The following is a 19,452-nucleotide window of genomic DNA, read 5'->3' as shown; positions in this document are numbered from 1 at the left end:
CAAGAGAGGAGAGAGGGAGAGCGAGTTAGAGAGAGAGAGGGTGCACTAACAGGAATACAACATGTAATTCATACACAGGTGTTGTGTGTTTTCAGTGCGTTTGTGCTGGCGGACGTACCGAAGCACTTGCTCAGGTTTGTCTGTTTGTCAATGAAGACTTTGGCAGAGACCACGTTTCCAAAAGGCATGAACATCTGCAGGATGTCCTGGTCCCCAAACTCCTGGGGCAGGTGGTAGATGAACAGGTTGGCACCTTCAGGCCCTAACAGGAGAGAGACATGGGACAGTACCGGGTAAGGGTTAAACCCAGAGACATACAGAGTAAAGAGATTATAGAGAGTTAATGCATACGTCTTTATCCCACTATGCTCTACCCTCAGTGCCCAACCTGTTTCTGGCTACCCCTGGTTAGTATCGTTGTTGCATTAGTAATCTCACTAGAAAGCTTCTTGTGCCAGTTAGACTATTGCAGTCGGGTCTGGCTGTATTGGGAGTGCATACCTCTCTCCCAACACTCCACCGCTTGATTCCTTCACTTCCCCCTCAACTCTCCAGAACCCCCTCCACCCTCCTGTCTCTTCCCTCCCCCTGTCCCTTCCCTCCGCCCCCTGGCTCCACCCCACGCCCACTGACCCTCTTTCTGGCTGCCGGCGGCACCTTGCTGCTGCAGCAGGGACTGGCTGTAGAGGGTGGGCAGGGCTGCGGCTGCATACTGCTGGATCCCTGAGTAGGCCTGTGTGAGCGCGTCCATGGTGCCCGCCGTGCCGTTGGTCAGCCCCGCGCCGCCCAGGCCTCCGTTCAGGGCCGCCATACCTGAGAGCATTTGTGCAACTTTACATAAAACCCAACAGTACAAAAAGAAGAATGCACTTACTCATTAGAGCTCCACTGCAGGTTGTGTTTAATCACACACACACTCATTATACATACAGTACACACTCATTCACTCAACATACACTCATTATACATACAGTACACACTCATTCACTCAACATACACACACTCATTATACATACAGTACACACTCATTCACTCAACATACACTCATTCACTCACACTCATTCACTCACACACACACACACACACACACACACACACACACACACACACACACACACACACACACACACAAAAACTCAACATACACACTCACTCACTACCGTTCAAAAGTTTGGGGTCACTTAGAAATGTCCTTGTTCTTGAAAGAAAGCACATTTTTTGTCCATTCAAATAACATCAAATTGGTCAGAAATACAGTATAGACATTGTTAATGTTGTAAATGACTATTGTAGCTGGAAACGGCTACATAGGTGTACAGAGGCCCATTATCAGCAACCATCACTCCTGTGTTCCAATGGCACGTTGTGTTAGCTAATCCAAGTTTATCATTTTAAAAGGCTAATTGATCATTAGAAAACCCTTTTGCAAATATGTTAGCACAGCTAAAAACTGTGGTGCTGATTTAAAAAGCAATAAAACTGGCCTTCTTTAGACTAGTTGAGTATCTGGAGCATCAGTATTTGTGGGTTCGATTACAGGTTCAAAATTGCCAGAAACAAAGACTTTCTTCTGAAACTCGTCAGTCTATTCTTGTTCTGAGAAATGAAGGCTATTCCGTGTGAGAAATTGCCAAGAAACTGAAGATCTCGTACAACACTTTGTACTACTCCCTTCACAGAACAGTGCAAACTGTCTCTAACCAGAATATAAAGAGGATTGGGAGGCCCCGGTGCACAACTGAGCAAGAGGACAAGTACATTAGAGTGTCTAGTTTGAGAAACAGACACCTCACAAGTCCTCAACTGGCAGCTTCATTAAATAGTACCCGCAAAACACCAGTCTCAACGTCAACAGTGAAGATGCGACTCCGGGATGCTGGCCTTCTAGACAGAGTTGCAAAGAAAAAGCCATATCTCAGACTGGCCAATAAAAATAAAATATTAAGATGGGCAAAAGAACACAGACACTGGACAGAGGAACTCTGCCTAGAAGGCCAGCATCCCGGAGTCACCTCTTCACTGTTGACGTTGAGACTGGTGTTTGAGACTGCACCGTTGACCTTTGAATGGACAAAAAAAAGTGCTTTCTTTCAAAAACAAGGACATTTCTATGTGTCCCCAAACTTTTGAACGGTAGTGTACAATACATACACACACTCATTCACTCAACATACATACACAATGTAAAACACATTTCAAAACATTTTGTACAGGATATATAACTATATGCACAAAATATTGACTTATTTCATCTCTCACACACACACACACACACACACACACACACACACACACACACACATGCATAATACACATGTCCTACATGTAATAGACATTAAAACACATAACACAGAGGTGAATGGAGAGCCTGGCCTGACCCATGCAAACTGGAACACCACAGCAGAAATAAGCAGCTGAAATATCACCATGACAACATCCCTAGCCCCCCCCACCCCCCCACCACACACTGCACGACACACACAAGACACTCAAGGCCTAATGTACGAGTTTAACATCCACACTTCAGAACCCGCTAGTGTACTCAAGATCCAATAACTCAATCTCCTTAATAGCGTCGCTCAATCTATCGCTCTTTGCTGTTTTCACCACCCACACAGAGGAGAAATCACCTCACTACTGTTCGACCAATCAGACCCCAGACCAACAGTGTCAAACACCAATCAAACAGCACGTCCCTGGCATGCCCCCGTCCTTATTTGGCCATTTAGAAGGTAACGACGAGCAGCAAGGTAAGAACGGACAGCTATACTTGTTAGTGTGGCTGTACTGCCTAGCAGGGCAACAGTCTGAGGGGATCGATATTCCAAAATGTCCCTTCGCCCGCCACCATCTGACAGAGAGGTAAATGATGACCACGGCGCTGGAAATTATAGGTCACTCATTTATTCAGGAATAATTGCACCGTTGACCTTTACGATTCAATTAAAGCCTAGATGTGCTTCAATGAAAGAAGGAGGGGAAAGGGGGAAGAAGATTAATGTGAAACTGGCATTCTCATCGTGTTTGAGCGGTGGGGTGATTTAGAAAGCGGATATGGCAACTGTAGAAGAAGCGGGAAAAGGTCAGGGGAGAATGTGGAGAATGGGCTGGTTTTACAGGATCTCTGCTGTCATAACAACACTGATTAAGGCCACACACTTTGACTTTCCCCCAGAGGTGTAGCAGGACATGACAGGACAGAGACTCAGTGTGGCCAGAGAAACTCACTGCCATGGCCTGCTACGACTACTGGGACACAGCTCATCTCATAAATGTAGACTCACTAAAACCTGATTAAGGCCACTTCCATATTCTTTCAAGAGTCGCAGAATATTTTGTTCTCCACCTCTACTAAAAGGTTTTTCTTTTTTGTTGAACAAATGAACCTCTACTCATACACGAGTGTGCAGATTCACTAGTGCCATGTACACGGCCCCGCACAGACGTGGAGCGACAACACAAACAGCAGCACTCTTACAACAGGCACCACCCCGTGTGACACAACCAGGAAGCGGATGGATTGATGAATAAATGGATGGATGTATTGGTAGCTGTGGTCTTTGTGAGGATGTGGTGGGTTAGGGGTGATTCAGCCTGGAGCATAAAGCCAGGCTGAACAGGTGATTTCCCAGGGAGTGGACACAGAGAGATGCCACATGGCAACCATGGGCATAGTTTGAGGGTCACAGTGACAGATGTTTGGGTCCGGGACTTTAGTGGACTTTGATAGTGTTTAAAGTACCGTCTTCAGATCATTACCAGTATTATAGTTAATGTTCGTAACACATACTGGAGGTGCTTTCTAGATATGATGTTCCTCTGCAACAGCAGCGTATCCCTGTGTCTGAGTGGTGGCGGTGGTGGTGAGATGAGTGGTGAGATGAGTGGTGAGCGGCCAATGGTGAATACTCACTGTTGACGCTACCTGCAAGTGCATTAATGTTGTTGAGACCCATGGTGGCGCCAGCCAGGCCCTGCAGAGTGCCCAGAGAGGTCAGAGAGTTCATGCCCGAGGAGTTGGCTGTGTTGCCCGCTGTCGGGAAGAGAGGATACCAGAGGGAGGAGGAGGAGAGGAAGGAGTGGGCAAGAGAGGGAGGGAGAGAAAGAGGAAGGAAGAGCAAGACAACAAGCACGCGCGTTAGAGAAGCGGAGGCATCCAATTGGACGTTTTAGTGACATAAGCAACAACATCCTCCCTGCTCAGACAAACTGGAGCTGAGAGAGTGACAGGCAGGAAGTAAATCTCTCTGCCCTCATTCAACACTGAGTGTCCTAGAGAAATGAGAGTAGCTCCCAGGTAACAGTGTACATATAAAGATCCCTCACACATGTGAATGCAGAGCACGATGAACATAGTAGTTGTGGATGCGTGTGTAGCTATGAAAAGGTGAGGGGGCTCGGTTGTTTCTTCGTGAGGCGGTCATGTGACCACCAAACCTAAAGCAGGCAGACAGGCAGGCAAGAGCGCAAGCAACTAGACCCTTCGCTAGACTCCTGTTTAGGATCCCTAGGTATGACAGAGATATAGCTCAGCAAACATTTTACATGTTTTTTTTACAAGGTTCATTTAGCCCTAGAACGGAGACACAGGCACAAACACAGACGCGATCGTGACACACACACACAGACACGATTGTGACACGAACGTGACACACACAGACACGATTGTGACACACACACAGATGCGATCGTGACACACACACACACACACACACACACACAGACACGATTGTGACACACACAGAGACACGATCGTGACACACACACACAGACACGATTGTGACACACACAAATACAAAAGAACAGATGAGTGACAAGAACATGCCTAAGTGCTGAATGGTCCCTAAGTACAATGTGGGTGAATAACAATTGTCCTTTACAGAGTCGTTTATTTGATTGTCCAGACAGTGTCCATATTCCAGTAGACATAATGTCCACACACCCCTCTAAGTCACGCTTACACTGCATCAGAAAGAGTAGATATCTTAAAATAGACTTAGTACAAATGAAAAGCAAGACAGTCTCTCAATGGTAAATTGGCTGTCTTTATCAAATTGAAACTATGTCATTGACGGAGAGTGTCGCCTTTCATTGGCACTGAGCAGAGTCTGAGCATGCACTAATAATGTAGCTCTAGTATCCACAGAACACACGAGAGAGAGAGAGAGAGAGCGAGCGAGAGAGCAGAATTCACATTTAAACCTATGCTAAGCAGCTGGGTGAAAGCAGGGAGCAGGACAGGCAAAGGGTGATGGGTAACACTAAACAAAGCTCTTATTCACGCTCTGTTACTTGGCTACTCCAGAAAAGACAGCAACCAGGGAACTGGAGGAGCAAGGCAGAGAGGACAAGAGAGATGGTGAAGAGGGAGAGAGAGAGGACAAATGGAGAACGGAGAAAAATGAGTAGAGAGACAGGAGGGCAAAGAAACAGAGAGAGCAGACTAAGAGACAAGCAGAGCGAGAGAGCAGAATAAGAGAAAAGCAGAGGGAGAGAGCAGAATAAGAGAAAAGCAGAGGGAGAGAGCAGAATAAGATAAAAGCAGAGAGAGAGAGCAGAATAAGAGAAAAGCAGAGAGAGAGAGCAGAATAAGAGAAAAGCAGAGAGAGAGAGCAGAATAAGAGAAAAGCAGAGAGAGAGAGAGCAGAATAAGAGAAAAGCAGAGAGAGAGAGCAGAATAAGAGAAAAGCAGAGAGAGAGAGAGCAGAATAAGAGAAAAGCAGAGAGAGAGAGCAGAATAAGAGAAAAGCAGAGAGAGAGAGCAGAATAAGAGAAAAGCAGAGAGAGAGAGAGCAGAATAAGATAAAAGCAGAGGGAGAGAGCAGAATAAGAGAAAAGCAGAGAGAGAGAGAGAACAGAATAAGAGAAAAGGAGAGGGAGAGAGCAGAATAAGAGAAAAGGAGAGGGAGAGAGCAGAATAAGAGAAAAGGAGAGGGAAAGAGCAGAATAAGAGAAAAGGAGAGGGAGAGAGCAGAATAAGAGAAAAGGAGAGGGAAAGAGCAGAATAAGAGAAAAGGAGAGGGAGAGAGCAGAATAAGATTAAAGCAGAGAGAGAGAGAGAACAGAATAAGATAAAAGCAGAGAGAGAGCAGAATAAGAGAAAAAATAAAAGCAGAGAGAGAGAGCAGAATAAGAGAAAAGGAGAGGGAGAGAGCAGAATAAGAGAAAAGCAGAGAATGAGAGAGAGCAGAATAAGATAAAAGCAGAGAGAGAGAGAGAGCAGAATAAGAGAAAAGCAGAGAGAGAGAGAACAGAATAAGAGAAAAGCAGAGGGAGAGAGAGAGCAGAATAAGAGAAAAGCAGAGAGAGAGAGAGCAGAATAAGAGAAAAGCAGAGGGAGAGAGCAGAATAAGAGAAAAGCAGAGAGAGAGAGCAGAATAAGAGAAAAGCAGAGAGAGAGAGCAGAATAAGAGAAAAGGAGAGAGAGAGAACAGAATAAGAGAAAAGCAGAGAGAGAGAACAGAATAAGAGAAAACCAGAGAGAGAGAACAGAATAAGAGAAAAGCAGAGAGAGAGAGAGCAGAATAAGATAAAAGGAGAGGGAGAGAGCAGAATAAGATAAAAGGAGAGGGAGAGAGCAGAATAAGAGAAAAGGAGAGGGAGAGAGCAGAATAAGAGAAAAGCAGAGAGAGAGAGAGCAGAATAAGAGAAAAGGAGAGGGAGAGAGCAGAATAAGAGAAAAGCAGAGGGAGAGAGCAGAATAAGAGAAAAGCAGAGAGAGAGAGCAGAATAAGAGAAAAGCAGAGGGAGAGAGAGAGAGCAGAATAAGAGAAAAGGAGAGGGAGAGAGCAGAATAAGAGAAAAGCAGAGGGAGAGAGCAGAATAAGAGAAAAGCAGAGAGAGAGCAGAATAAGAGAAAAAATAAAAGCAGAGAGAGAGAGCAGAATAAGAGAAAAGGAGAGGGAGAGAGCAGAATAAGAGAAAAGCAGAGAATGAGAGAGAACAGAATAAGAGAAAAGGAGAGGGAGAGAACAGAATAAGAGAAAAGCAGAGAGAGAGAGCACAATAAGATAAAAGCAGAGGGAGAGAACAGAATAAGAGAAAAGCAGAGAGAGAGAGCAGAATAAGAGAAAAGCAGAGAGAGAGAGCAGAATAAGAGAAAAGCAGAGAGAGAGAGCAGAATAAGAGAAAAGCAGAGAGAGAGAGAGCAGAATAAGAGAAAAGCAGAGAGAGAGAGCAGAATAAGAGAAAAGCAGAGGGAGAGAGCAGAATAAGATAAAAGCAGAGAGAGAGAGAGAGAGCAGAATAAGAGAAAAGCAGAGGGAGAGAGCAGAATAAGAGAAAAGCAGAGGGAGAGAGCAGAATAAGAGAAAAGGAAAGGGAGAGAGCAGAATAAGAGAAAAGGAGAGGGAGAGAGCAGAATAAGAGAAAAGCAGAGGGAGAGAGAGAGAGAACAGAATAAGAGAAAAGCAGAGGGAGAGAGAGAGAGAACAGAATAAGAGAAAAGCAGAGAGAGAGAAAGCAGGAGAGTGAAGAAGAGGAATAGAAGGAGAGAAGAGTGTCTCAATGTGACCTAGATGAACCCATCTCCTCCAGAGAACTCCTGATTGCTGTCTGTCTGTCTGTCTGTCTGTCTGTCTGTCTGTCTGTCTGTCTGTCTGTCTGTCTGTCTGTCTGTCTGTCTGGTCGCCAGACCCTGGCCATGTCCAGAGGCAGATCACACACGACACATAGAGGTGCCAACAACCATCCCTCCCCCGGAAACAACTCCAGTGCACTTAAAGTTCCCGTGTCTCAGAGGGCTTGTGAAGCGAAGAGACGAGAGTCACTTTAAAGGCACAACAAACCCACACAAACAACCACACACACCCACCCACAGACAACTCTCACTGCGGAAATCGATCACAGACGACATTGAGCTATAGTACTGTTTACACACAACGCGTGGGACACGGAATGATATGGCCGTATAGGTGTACACGTCACATGACACGGTGAGGAGGTGAAGTGCTGTCAGACACAGACACGCAGGCAGGCGCCGGGACGGACACGGCATGGGGTCTCCATGGTAACAACAGCACGACGCATGAACAAGAGATGGCGGACACACACCATGGAGCGATATCTTGTGGGTGTCGACGGCAATGACTACGACGAAGATAATGACGGTGATGATGATGAAGATGGTTTGATCATCAGCAATGATGACGAAGAGGATGGTATTGCTGACAAACAGTGAGAATGATGGTGGTGGTAGGACAGGAGGGCAGGTGTCCCCCGCGTTTGACCCCCCTCTGAAGCGGCGTTACCTGGGCTGGCCAGCGCTCCGAGGGAGGCCGCGTTGGAGGACATGGGGTTTGCGTTGGGGCTGGCTGAGTTTTGGGCCGCCGCTGCTGCCGCTGCTAAAGTGGCCAGGTTCTGCAACTGCAGAGCACTCATACCTGGAGGAGAGGAGCCAGAGAGGGTGTTGTCAAACCTGGGGACCACGTCTGGACCGCATCGGAACCGGGTGCTAACCGTGTGGACGCCGAAGGAGATGAGAGGCGTCTACTCTGGTTGACAAGCTGAGTGTTACTCATGGATGGTGGTTGAGGTGGAAAGTGCTATATAAATACAATACAATACAATACTATCGTACTTATCAAGGATAATCTTAGTTCACTTTTCGTGAAGGGGGGGGGGGGGGTTTAGGGTGCATTTCAAGATATGACCAATCCAAGACAGAGGTGATCCTCACAACTGTGGACCACAAACAGACACGGACAGGCTGGACTTAAACTCCTGCAAGGGGGAAGAGAGACGGCACTGGCAAACGCCTGTCCAAGCTCTTCCATAAAGACCTGTGGAACATCTCTAGACATCATCTACCCTACTTTGTCTAGCTTCCTGTTTGATTCTATTGTTGTCTTTTACAGATAACAACGAGTAGTATAACAAGACATTTGGACTCTACATTAACATAGAGCTTTGTTCTCTCTGTGCCGTGAGGTTTCTGGAGGCAGTAAATAATGTACAGTATGCAACTCTAGTCTAGTATGTAGGCTAACTGTAGCCTGGTTTACTCATTAGCTACATTGCATTAGCATATGGGCCATTACTTAAGCATAATTAAATGAGGCCATGCCAGCTTCTGACTGATGTTAAAGTAACGACCATTAAATACCTCCAGGGGTGGTCAACCTCGCACCCTGCACTGTGTGTGACAGTAGCGTGTGTGTGTGTGTGTGTGTGTGTGTGAGAGAGAAAGTGTGTATGTGAGCAGTTAGTGTGTTTATGTATGCGCGTGTGTGTGTGTGTGTATGTATGCATGTGTGTGTGTGTGTGTGTATGCATGTGTGTGTGTGTATGCATGTGTGTGTGTGTGTATGCATGTGTGTGTGTGTATGCGTGTGTGTGTGTGTGTGTGTGTGTGTGTGTGTGTGTGTGTGTGTGTGTGTGTGCGTGAGACAGAGCGCGTGTGTGTGAATAGAGGAATATGGCATAGTAGATTGGACATACGCTGAAGTGCTGTTTGGCTTATTGAGAGACAGCTGGACAAGGCTCCATAAGGAAGACAGACTCTGTAGAACAGAGCAATGGAGCTCCAACGACCTACTCGCAGAGAGAACTACGCCCGTTTATATAACACTCCTATGGACCCAGGAAAGAGGGGCGGACACCTTGTCAAATGCGAGGTATGTGTCGTATATACAGTCTGAATGTATATACAGTACCATGAATACAGACACACACACACAACATCACATGAACGAGACACCATGAAGAAAACTTTGGCACCTGGGTGAATGGTTTAAAGGGGTTAGGGTGATTCTTTTTCCACTGAACAGTTTTCATTGGACCAGATGGCTAAACCCAGCTTGACCAATAAAGAGAAGGCGCTAGTATGATTGGTTAGTGAGGTGCTCGTGTCCAGATTGGCCCGTCTGACAGCGTGAAAGAACAAGCGTTGAAATCTTCTGTCTTCTCTTCTTCCGGAACAGCCTGATCAGAATGTTCCGTTTCTGTGGTTGCCGTGACGACCGGTCTGGACAGGAGGTGTGTGTGTGTGTGTGTGTGACGCAGTCACAGTGCAGACTTCTCATGCGATAAACAACACGTGTGCATCCGCCAGCTGTCTGTTGTTGCCTATTCATATACATGCCTTTAATGTCAGAAAATAATCTCTATTTCCCAAAAAATACAGTTCTGTTCTTCACAACCTGGACATTATAAATATATTTAGTAGCACATTGTGGAAAACCTGTTCCAACCAGTCATCCTGATAAACAACATCATTCTTGTAAAACACATCTCTATAAGACCATTTCTAATCTCATTAGCATAGCCCTTTTTAAGAAACTCATTTGTCACAGAGTGCTTAAGTGGTAAGGAAAAACTCCTAAAGGAGAAAGAAACCTGAAGAAGAACCTGTCAGACCCTAGAAGAGCTCATCTTCTTCAGTCTGACCATTGTTTCACACTAACACCCTGCTAAATCATGATGAAAGCCAGGGTATGTGCTGTCCTAGAAGTATTCCGTATGGTATTGTATAACACACTGTATTTTTCCACTCTGCGGATGGAGGGCAGCGCTGTTGAGTGGCTTTGTCACTTTGTGGGTTTAGAGTGGAGCAGATGACTCAATCAGGCTCGGCTGAGTCGAGAGACACTGATCTGACCCTACACTCAGTCAGTCAGTCAGTCAGTCAGTCACACACACACACACACACACACACACACACACACACACACACACACACACACACACAGGGGCCTAATGCCACTTAATCAAGCGAAACAGGTTATAACACTATTCCTTAGAGAAGGGGTGTTCAACTCCCACCCTACGAGGTCCAGAACCTGCTGCTTTTCTGTTCTACCTGATAATTAATTGCACCCAATCAGTCCCTGCTTAAGAGGGCAACAATGGAACAAGGCAGTGGAACTGGCTTCGAGGTCCAGAGTTGAGTTTGAGGGCCCTGGAGGATGACTAAGACTAGGAGACACAGCTATGGGGGAACCAGAGAGCAGAACAGAGCAGAAGAATCATCAACGCTACCAGTATACCATCACTTTAATATGGACAGAACCGCTATCTATAATATCAAACCTCTCCACAGTACCTGTTCATAAAGACTGAGATCTAAGGAAGCTAGTCATGCGCAATGGCTACACTTCATCTGGAATGTCAAACAGCAGAGAGCACCTGTCCTGAAAATGCAACATTTACAGGTGAAGTTTACATACACTTAGGTCATTAAAACTCGTTTTTCAACCACTCCACACATTTCTTATTAACAAACTATAGTTTTGGCAAGTCGGTTAGGACATTTACTTTGTGCATGACACAAGTAATATTTCCAACAATTCACTGTATCACAATTCCAGTGGGTCAGAAGTTTACATACACTAAGTTGACTGTGCCTTTAAACAGCTTGGAAAATTCCAGAAAATGATGTCATGGCTTTAGAAGATTCTGATAGGCTAACTGACATTATTTGAGTCAATTGGAGGTGTACCTGTGGATGTGTTTCAAGACCTACCAGTGCCTCTTTGCTTGACATCATGGGAAAATCAAAAGAAATCATCCAAGACCTCAGAAAAAATTGTAGACCTCCACAAGTCTGGTTCATTCTTGGGAGCAATTTCCAAATGCCTGAAGGTACCACGTTCATCTGTACAAACAATAGTACGCAAGTATAAACATCATGGGACCACGCAGCCGGCATACTGCTCATGAAGGAGACGTGTTCTGTCTCCTAGAGATGAACGTACTTTGGTGCAAAAAGTGCAAATCAATCCCACAACAACAGCAAAGGACCTTGTGAAGATGCTGGAGAAAACAGGTACAAAAGTATCTATATCCACAGTAAAACGAGTCCTATATCGACATAACCTGAAAGGCCGCTCAGCAAGGAAGAAGCCACTGCTCCAAAACCACCATAAAAAAGCCAGACTACGGTTTGCAACTGCACATGGGGACAAAGACCGTACTTTTTGGAGAAATGTTCTCTGGTCTGATGAAACAAAAATAGGACTGTTTGGCTATAATGACCATCATTATGTTTGGAGGAAAAAGGGGGAGGCTTGCAAGCCGAAGAACACCATCCCAACTGTGAAGCACGGGGGTGGCAGCATCATGTTGTGGGGGTGCTTTGCTGCAGGAAGGACAGGTGCACTTCATAAAATAGATGGCATCATGAGGAAGGAAAATGATGTGGATATATTGAAGCAAATGGGAAGTTAAAGCTTGGTCGCAAATGGGTCTTCCAAATGGACAATGACCCCAAGCATAGTTGTGGCAAAATGGCTTAAGGACAACAAAGTCAAGGCATTGGAGTGGCCATCACAAAGCCCTGACCTCAATCCTATAGAACATTTGTGGGCAGAACTGAAAAAGCTTGTGGGAGCAAGGAGGCCTACAAACCTGACTCAGTTACACCAGCTCTGTCAGGAGGAATGGGCCAAAATTCACCCAAATTATTGTGGGAAGCTTGTGGAAGGCTACCCAAAATGTTTGACCCAAGTTAAACAATTTAAAGGCAATATTACCAAATACTAATTGAGTGTATGTAAACTTCTGACCCAATGAGAATGTGATGATCCTAACTGACCTAAAACCGGGAATTTTTACTAGTATTAAATGTCAGGAATTTTGAAAAACTGAGTTTAAATGTATTTGGCTAAGATGTATGTAAACCTCCGACTTCAACTGTATCAGAAAGAGGAAGCTCCAGTATTGGGGCTATACAGCTATGTGCTGTGCTGTGCTGTGCTAGGCTGTGCTGTGCGCTCTGGGCTGTATAGCTTTAGGGAGCCTCTGTATGCCGCCTGGGCTGAGCTGGGCCGGGGCTCTATCGTAAGCGCTAGCTAGCTAGCTGGCTCTAATTGAATGCTCATTGGGGTAATTGAGCCTCTCACAGCTCTCCGACTCCTCATGATGAAGACTGGGACCAGATGTCACTGAGCTGTCTCACATCTACTGCCAATCATGTACGGTTGCCCAGCGACAGATGGACGGCCAAAAGGATTCCGGAATGCAGCCGCGATTTCGCTTCCAGTTCCAAGTCCCTGAGCGTTTCTGTAGCTCTGTGTGTGTGTGTGTGTGTATGAGAGAGAGTTCTAACAGCCATTCACTGAGGTAAAAGATCCTCAGAGCCCATCCTCACTCAACTACACCACATCAACCAACATTACCGTCTCTTAAAAATGTCCCCAAGTCCAGAACGCTCAACCCACCTACTTTGCAAGACATAGATACACATTTTAAAAACTTGAGCCAATGAGCTTACTACTTTAGGAATACATTATTTCTGCCCCTGCAACAACCAGTTCCTGAAATCCGTCGAGTTTTGCACTACTTAACAGAATTTATTTTTTCCTTCAGCGGTGCTGGCAATTACAGTACTCCTGTGCCGATAGCTGCTATAAATATTCCCCCTCTGCTTCTCTCTGTCAGCCAGCTAAACAGTCTACAATTAGGAGCTGACAGCTTACTGAGCACCCAAGGAGAGAGAGAGAGAGAGAAAGAGAGTGAGGGAGAGACGGTGTGAGTGAGGCGGCAAGAGGGAGAAAGGCAGGGCGTAGGAGGACGGGAGAAGGGGGGGGGTAGGTGGGATGACAGGGTGAGGGATTCAGAGAAAGCAATTCAAGGAAAGAAGGAGAGGAGATACAGAGACAAAGGAGCGGGATAAAGAGGATAAAGTATGAACAGATAGGTGGGAGTGTGGTTAGGAGAACATGCAGAGGAAAAGACAAAGGAGACCAGCAGGGGGAAACAGTGAGCAGAGCTCCTATCTCATCTCTCTCTATTTTCCTTCTCTGTTGCCTTATTGCCGGACTAAACATCCCTCCTTTGAGGCCTGGTACACTCTTCTATCCTGATGGATAACAGACTCAAGACAAATCTGAACAACAGCGACATCTTAGAAAACTACTGCATGGTTTCTACAATATTACTCTCTCTCTCTGTGTGTGTGTGTGTGTGTGTGTGTGTGTGTGTGTGTGTGTGTGTGTGTGTGTGTGTGTGTGTGTGTACACATCTACTGGACTTACCTGCCATCTGTTGGATCCCACTGAAGGCTCCCAGGTTACTGGAGGAGGTGGCCTGCTGAAGCAACTGAGGGAGAAATCAAGAGAGGAGCGATAGAGAGATAGATAGATAGATAGATAGATAGATAGATAGATAGATAGGAAAATAATAAAAGAGAGAGAAACAGAGTGAGGAGGAAGGATTGGAAATACAAACAGTGATCACCCTCACTATCTCAGCTCTGCTAGTATCATCGTGATCTTGGTAGAATTACTGCATGTGGGCTATAGGCTATATAAAAAATGAATATGACATCTACTACTGTACATTTAACCACTGAGTCACTGAGACATGTATAATTTCAGAATAGAACACTGAGAGTAACTGTACAAAAAAAAAACCTCAAAGGCTTATGTACTGCAGTACATTTACAACTTTGTACACCTAGTACACCTATTTACAAGTTTACAGTTTCAGGAAAGATCCTAGCTGTGATGAAGGGGACTCAAGGAAGAGTAGACTGGTCTGTTTCAGAGAAGTTGGGGACAGAAGTCTTAAAAGGTTTCAGAGTGAAAGAGGAAGAGGGTCGGTTCTGAAAGAGGGTGCCGAAGGAAGGGGGTGCTAAGAATGAGTTGAGAGAGGGGTTCTAAAATGCTATAAAGTACTGAAGAAGGGAGGGGGAATGAGGCTTCTGAACACCACGTGCCAATCTGTCAATCAATCACCGCTGTGACCCAATAGGACGACGATATTAGACATGGGAAAGACCTCTTATTGGATCGCACCAGCGATTGGCCCCGCCCATTGAACCTTGACCCCTATGATTCAAAGGCCTCATTTCCCTGTCACGGCTACACCCCCTGAGAGAGGGAGGAGGGAGTGGACTCTTAAGGGAGAGGAGAGGGGGAATGGGATAGGAAGCAGGGTCTGACTCTCTGGGGGTGTGGACGTGGGGGGGGGGATCGGCGGTTGGCGACGGCAGGGAGGGTAGTGGGGGGCGGGGAGGGTGGCACTGACTGCGGCGGCGACGGATGCGTTGGCTGCGGGGCTGCAGTAAGGGGTGGGCGACGTGGCGTGTCCTCTTACAGCCAGATACTGCGGGGTGAGGCCGCCCAGCCCTGTCAGACTCCCCCAGGTGGTGGCGTTGTTGAGCTGCTGCATCTGCTGAGCCAGCTGCTGCTGCAGGCGCCGCTGCTCCTTGTCCTTCTGCGTGTCGGCAAACTTCACCACGATGGGAGACGAGCAGCCCTGAGGGAGGGAGGAGGGAGGGTGGGAGAGAAGGGGGAGGGTTCAGTATTGCACAAGGAATTTTCGAAATTCATATTCAAAATATACTAACATTTGATTGGTTTCACAAGAAATTGGTTACAAACTAAACCTAACACAACATACGTACAATGCACGCTGACACACACGTAACATGACACTAACAAGCACACACAACTAAGGGGAAGGGACTAGCTTCCCATAAGGGGCAGTTATCTTAGAGTCCAGAATGGGTTTATTTCCACAGAAAGCGATTTCCTGAGTTCTAAAAGTATTTCATCATCTCACGGAGAGTGGGAGTGGGGAAAAGAAAGAGCGAGATGAAGAGGGACGGGGAGACGGAGGTAGAGAGAGAGAACAGAGATGGTCAGAGGGAAAGGGAGACGAGAGCGAGAGAGGTGAGAGAAAGAGATTTAGAGAGCTTAGAGAGAATCAGAGCATTGTGTCCGTAAATGAGGTACATGTGTTTCTGTGTGTGTGTCTCTCTCTCTCTCTCTCACTGTGTGTGTGTGTGTGTGTGTGTGTGTGTGTGTGTGTGTGTGTGTGTGTGTGTGTGTGTGTGTGTGTGTGTGTGTGTGTGTGTGTCCTCTACGTGTGTGTGTTTGTGTCTCTGCTGATGACAGTACTGTGTTTGAGTCTGAATATTGAACATTGGATAACAACTTGAATAAGGAAAAATAATTTGGTACTGGTAAATAGTCTGGTTTTTGTTATTTTATTGTGTTACTTTTTATTAAATGTTTTACTTTAGTTAATTTAGTAAATATTTTCTTAACTCTATTTCTTGAACTGCATTGTTGGTTAAGGGCTTGTAAGTAAGCATTTCACAATAAGGTCTACACCTGTTGTATTTGGCGCACGTGACAAATAAAATTTGATTAAAAAAAGTTAAGAATAACTTGCGCACACACACACACACGCGCGCGCTAAACAGTGAGCTGTAACATAAAAGACACAGCAGCGGTGATTTAACTACAGAGGACACTAAACCACAGACATTATAATCTATCATATCACACCAGTACATTACTCACGCTGAAATCAAAGCCTAACTGGGGGGCGAAACCTGCTCAAACACACACAATCTGCCACGGGAGAATAAAAAGCTTTTAATTGAAAGATTTAGTTGGAGGCGAGTTTTCAGACTCAGTTAGGGAGTTTGTGACGGGGTTTGGCTCATACTGTGATCGCCATCCTAACCAGATGGCATATATATATACACCTCTCTATCATACTATAGGGCTGTCCTGTGTGTCTGTCTGAGTGTGGGTGTGTGTGTCTCTCACTGTGTGTTCATCTCTGAGGTTTTGACTGTATCTATCAGCCGATGAACATGTCTCTTTAGCTGAAGGCAGCTCAGCCATATTTACTCCCTCTCTCCAGCACTTATTTCCTCCCTTCATTCTGACGAGCAGACGAGAGATAAAGAAGGGAGAAAATTGCATTCGGAGGAGAGTCAGTCAGGGCCCTCTTGTGCTTTCTCTCTCTCTCTCTCTGCTAAATATCTCATTACTCCAGCTGACACCCAGCAGGCCTGGAAAACACGGCCCAGAATGAGAGGCCGATCCCGGGGGGGTGGTGGAGGGGTAGGGGCCATAGAGCTCCAGAGACTGATACTCGAGTGATTTGGGCTAAATCATGGCTTTTCTCTAAGGGGTGATTTCCATCCTGAGTTAAGAATGCGTAAATGAAACATAATTCCTTTTTTTATGCACTTTTCTCTCATTGCGTATTCTGACCTTGAACTTTAGCATGAGAACAGCATGCTATTCACACGCAGATACGCCGTATTCTGACCTCGACTTAATTCCCTAATAATTCCACCACTTTCACACGCAAGTAAAGTCTAGTGAACCTACCGGTTCCAAGTGGAAAAAGCATCTACTCTATTTTTCCCCCATAGAAATAACACCGTTCTCCATGCACTCGAATTTACAACTTGATAAGAGCTATTGATAAGAGCTATTGATAAGAGCTATTGATAAGAGCTATTGATAAGAGCTATTGATAAGAGCTAGGTAAATTACTCATACATTTGGATAAGGGAATTGAGTATAAATGACACTTGTGGATCCATTTAACCTTATAATCGCTGAAGACAAATGTGAAACCAGTCACATGGCAGCAAACTTAAGCATATCAAAATATAATTTTCTCACAGTAAAGTTTATGAAATGCTGTGCCATTACGCAGAATTTAAATTGTACAGCCTTTTAACTTGTAGGGATGGGCACGCTCGAATATCTTAATTATAGGCTACCCTTACTTTCTCTATTTCCTATTTCTATCAAGTTAAATATTAGCCACTATCAATGTTGACTGCCAGTAGACATAATAACCACATATATTCAACTATTGTTAGTTCCCTTCAGTTGGTATAGCCGACATTATCATTCCATTTAATGACATTGTTTTGTTTACCTTCATTTGCTTCCTCTGTAAATGCCAGTTGATAATATATAAAAAAATACATTTATGCTAATTAATTCGTTATGGAGTGGAGCGCAGACCAAGCCGTAACAGTTTGAACCCGGTGCATACTTGGCCGTGTCATCCCACAACCTCGTCTCAGAGCATTTCATATTATTCTGAAGGTAAATCCTTTTTGTATGATATGTTACGTTTCGTATGGTATGTATTAATTTGTGGATGTCCATCATCCATTTCGTATGATACTGTATGTTACGAATGACATATTACGAATTTGCAAAAGGTACAATATGTTACGAATTTGCGAAAATGCACTAAATGTTTCGAATTTGCGAAACGTATAATATGTTACGAATTCTAGCTAGGTGGCTAATGTTAGCTAGGCTAGGAGTTAGTGTTAAGAGTCCGGTTTATGGGTTAAGGTTAGGGTTCGGGGAAGGGTTAGCTAACATGCTAAATAGCTAAAAAAAAGTAGTAAGTAGTTGAAAAGTTGCTAATAAGCTAGATTTCAACTCGCATCTTTGGGTTGCTAGATGTTCGCGTTATACGTCCGACCAAATACCCTACTTTCGTTTTTGCCTTAATTAACCATCCGTCTTAAGTAACCATACCAAAACGTAACATATCATACTCATTTGGGGGTCCCGGATTTACTTTTACTATGTTACGTCTAGTCTATAAGACCAGGCTGCATCCCACAGTTCCATGGTTAGTGCAGGCAATAGACGAGGGTATAGCCTACTATTATACAGTATTCTCCCTATTAGAATTATATGTACACTAATCTTCCAACATTACCATGGGTTAAAGAATGTGGCAATTTTCAGAACGAATCAAACCACCGTTTTCTTTCTTTCATGCGTAAAGTCTCTCTAAACCTGTTTTTCATGTTTCATAAATAATTTCCTAAACCTAAATAATCTGCATCCCTGTCTCACCCCACGGCCCTGTGGCGTGTGTTTTTTGCCAAATTTTTACCACACACGTTGTTTGTGTACATGGGTGAATACGTGGTCTGTCATACGGTAATTTGGTAAAAAGCCAATTTGACATTTGCTCAGTACATTGTTTTCACTGAGTAAATGTACGAGTCTGCTGTTAATGATAATGCAGAGGACGCATATACCATGGTAGTTATTGGGGTCAAATTTGTCTCCACTTTGGATTGGGGTGATCAGTCCTTGGTTCCAAATATTGGGGAAGATGCCAGAGCTAAGGATGATGTTAAAGAGTTTAAGTATAGCCAATTGGAATTTGTGGTCTGTATATTTTATCATTTCATTGAGGATACCATCAACACCACAGGCCTTTTTGGGTTTGTATTTTGTCCTTTTGTTCATTCAATGTAATTGGAGAATCCAGTGGGTTCTGGTAATCTTTACTAGTTGATTCTAAGATTTGTATTTGATCATGTATATGTTTTTGCTGTTTGTTCTTTGTTATTGAGCCAAAAATATTTGAGAATTGGTTTACTCACACATCTCTGTTTTGAATAGATAATTCTTCGTGTTGTTGTTTGTTTAGTGTTTTCCAATTTTCCCAGAAGTGGTTAGAGTCTATGGAATCTTCAAATACATTGAGCTGATTTCTGATGTGCTGTTCCTTCTTTTTCCGTAGTGTATTTCTGTATTGTTTTAGTGATTCACCATAGTGAAGGTGTAGGCTCGGGTTTTCCGGGTCTCTATGTTTTTGGTTGGATAGGTTTCTCAATTTCTTTCTTAGGTTTTTGCATTCTTCATCAAACCATATGTCATTGTTGTTAATTTTCTTCTGTTTTCTGTTAGTATTTTTTTGATTTGATAGGGA

The 19,452-nt window shown here is 44.6% G+C and overlaps 1 protein-coding gene across 27 annotated transcripts in view; it reads right to left on the bottom strand.

Annotated features, from left to right (window-relative positions):
- Nucleotides 1-19,452, bottom strand: part of LOC106609337 (CUGBP Elav-like family member 2) — a 189,266-nt gene that overhangs the window by 6,421 nt on the left and 163,393 nt on the right. For 4 of the 27 annotated variants that reach the window (XM_045722032.1, XM_045722029.1, XM_045722027.1 and 1 more), the window contains 6 exons: nucleotides 14,968-15,198; nucleotides 13,974-14,037; nucleotides 8,250-8,381; nucleotides 3,914-4,021; nucleotides 634-831; nucleotides 119-262 (listed from right to left, as the gene is read on the bottom strand). In XM_045722032.1, coding sequence (XP_045577988.1) covers nucleotides 119-262; nucleotides 634-831; nucleotides 3,914-4,021; nucleotides 8,250-8,381; nucleotides 13,974-14,037; nucleotides 14,968-15,198 — 877 coding nt within the window. Of the gene's footprint in view, nucleotides 1-118; nucleotides 263-633; nucleotides 832-3,913; nucleotides 4,034-8,249; nucleotides 8,382-13,973; nucleotides 14,038-14,967; nucleotides 15,199-19,452 lie in introns of all 27 variants that reach the window. The other 23 variants (XM_045722031.1, XM_045722030.1, XM_014208063.2 and 20 more) reach the window with 20 other exon arrangements.

Source organism: Salmo salar, chromosome ssa07, assembly GCF_905237065.1.
Source record: "Salmo salar chromosome ssa07, Ssal_v3.1, whole genome shotgun sequence".
Lineage (NCBI taxonomy): Eukaryota > Metazoa > Chordata > Actinopteri > Salmoniformes > Salmonidae > Salmo > Salmo salar.
The sequence above is the reverse complement of the archived record's forward strand: the minus strand, read 5'-3'. Positions and strand labels throughout refer to the sequence as shown.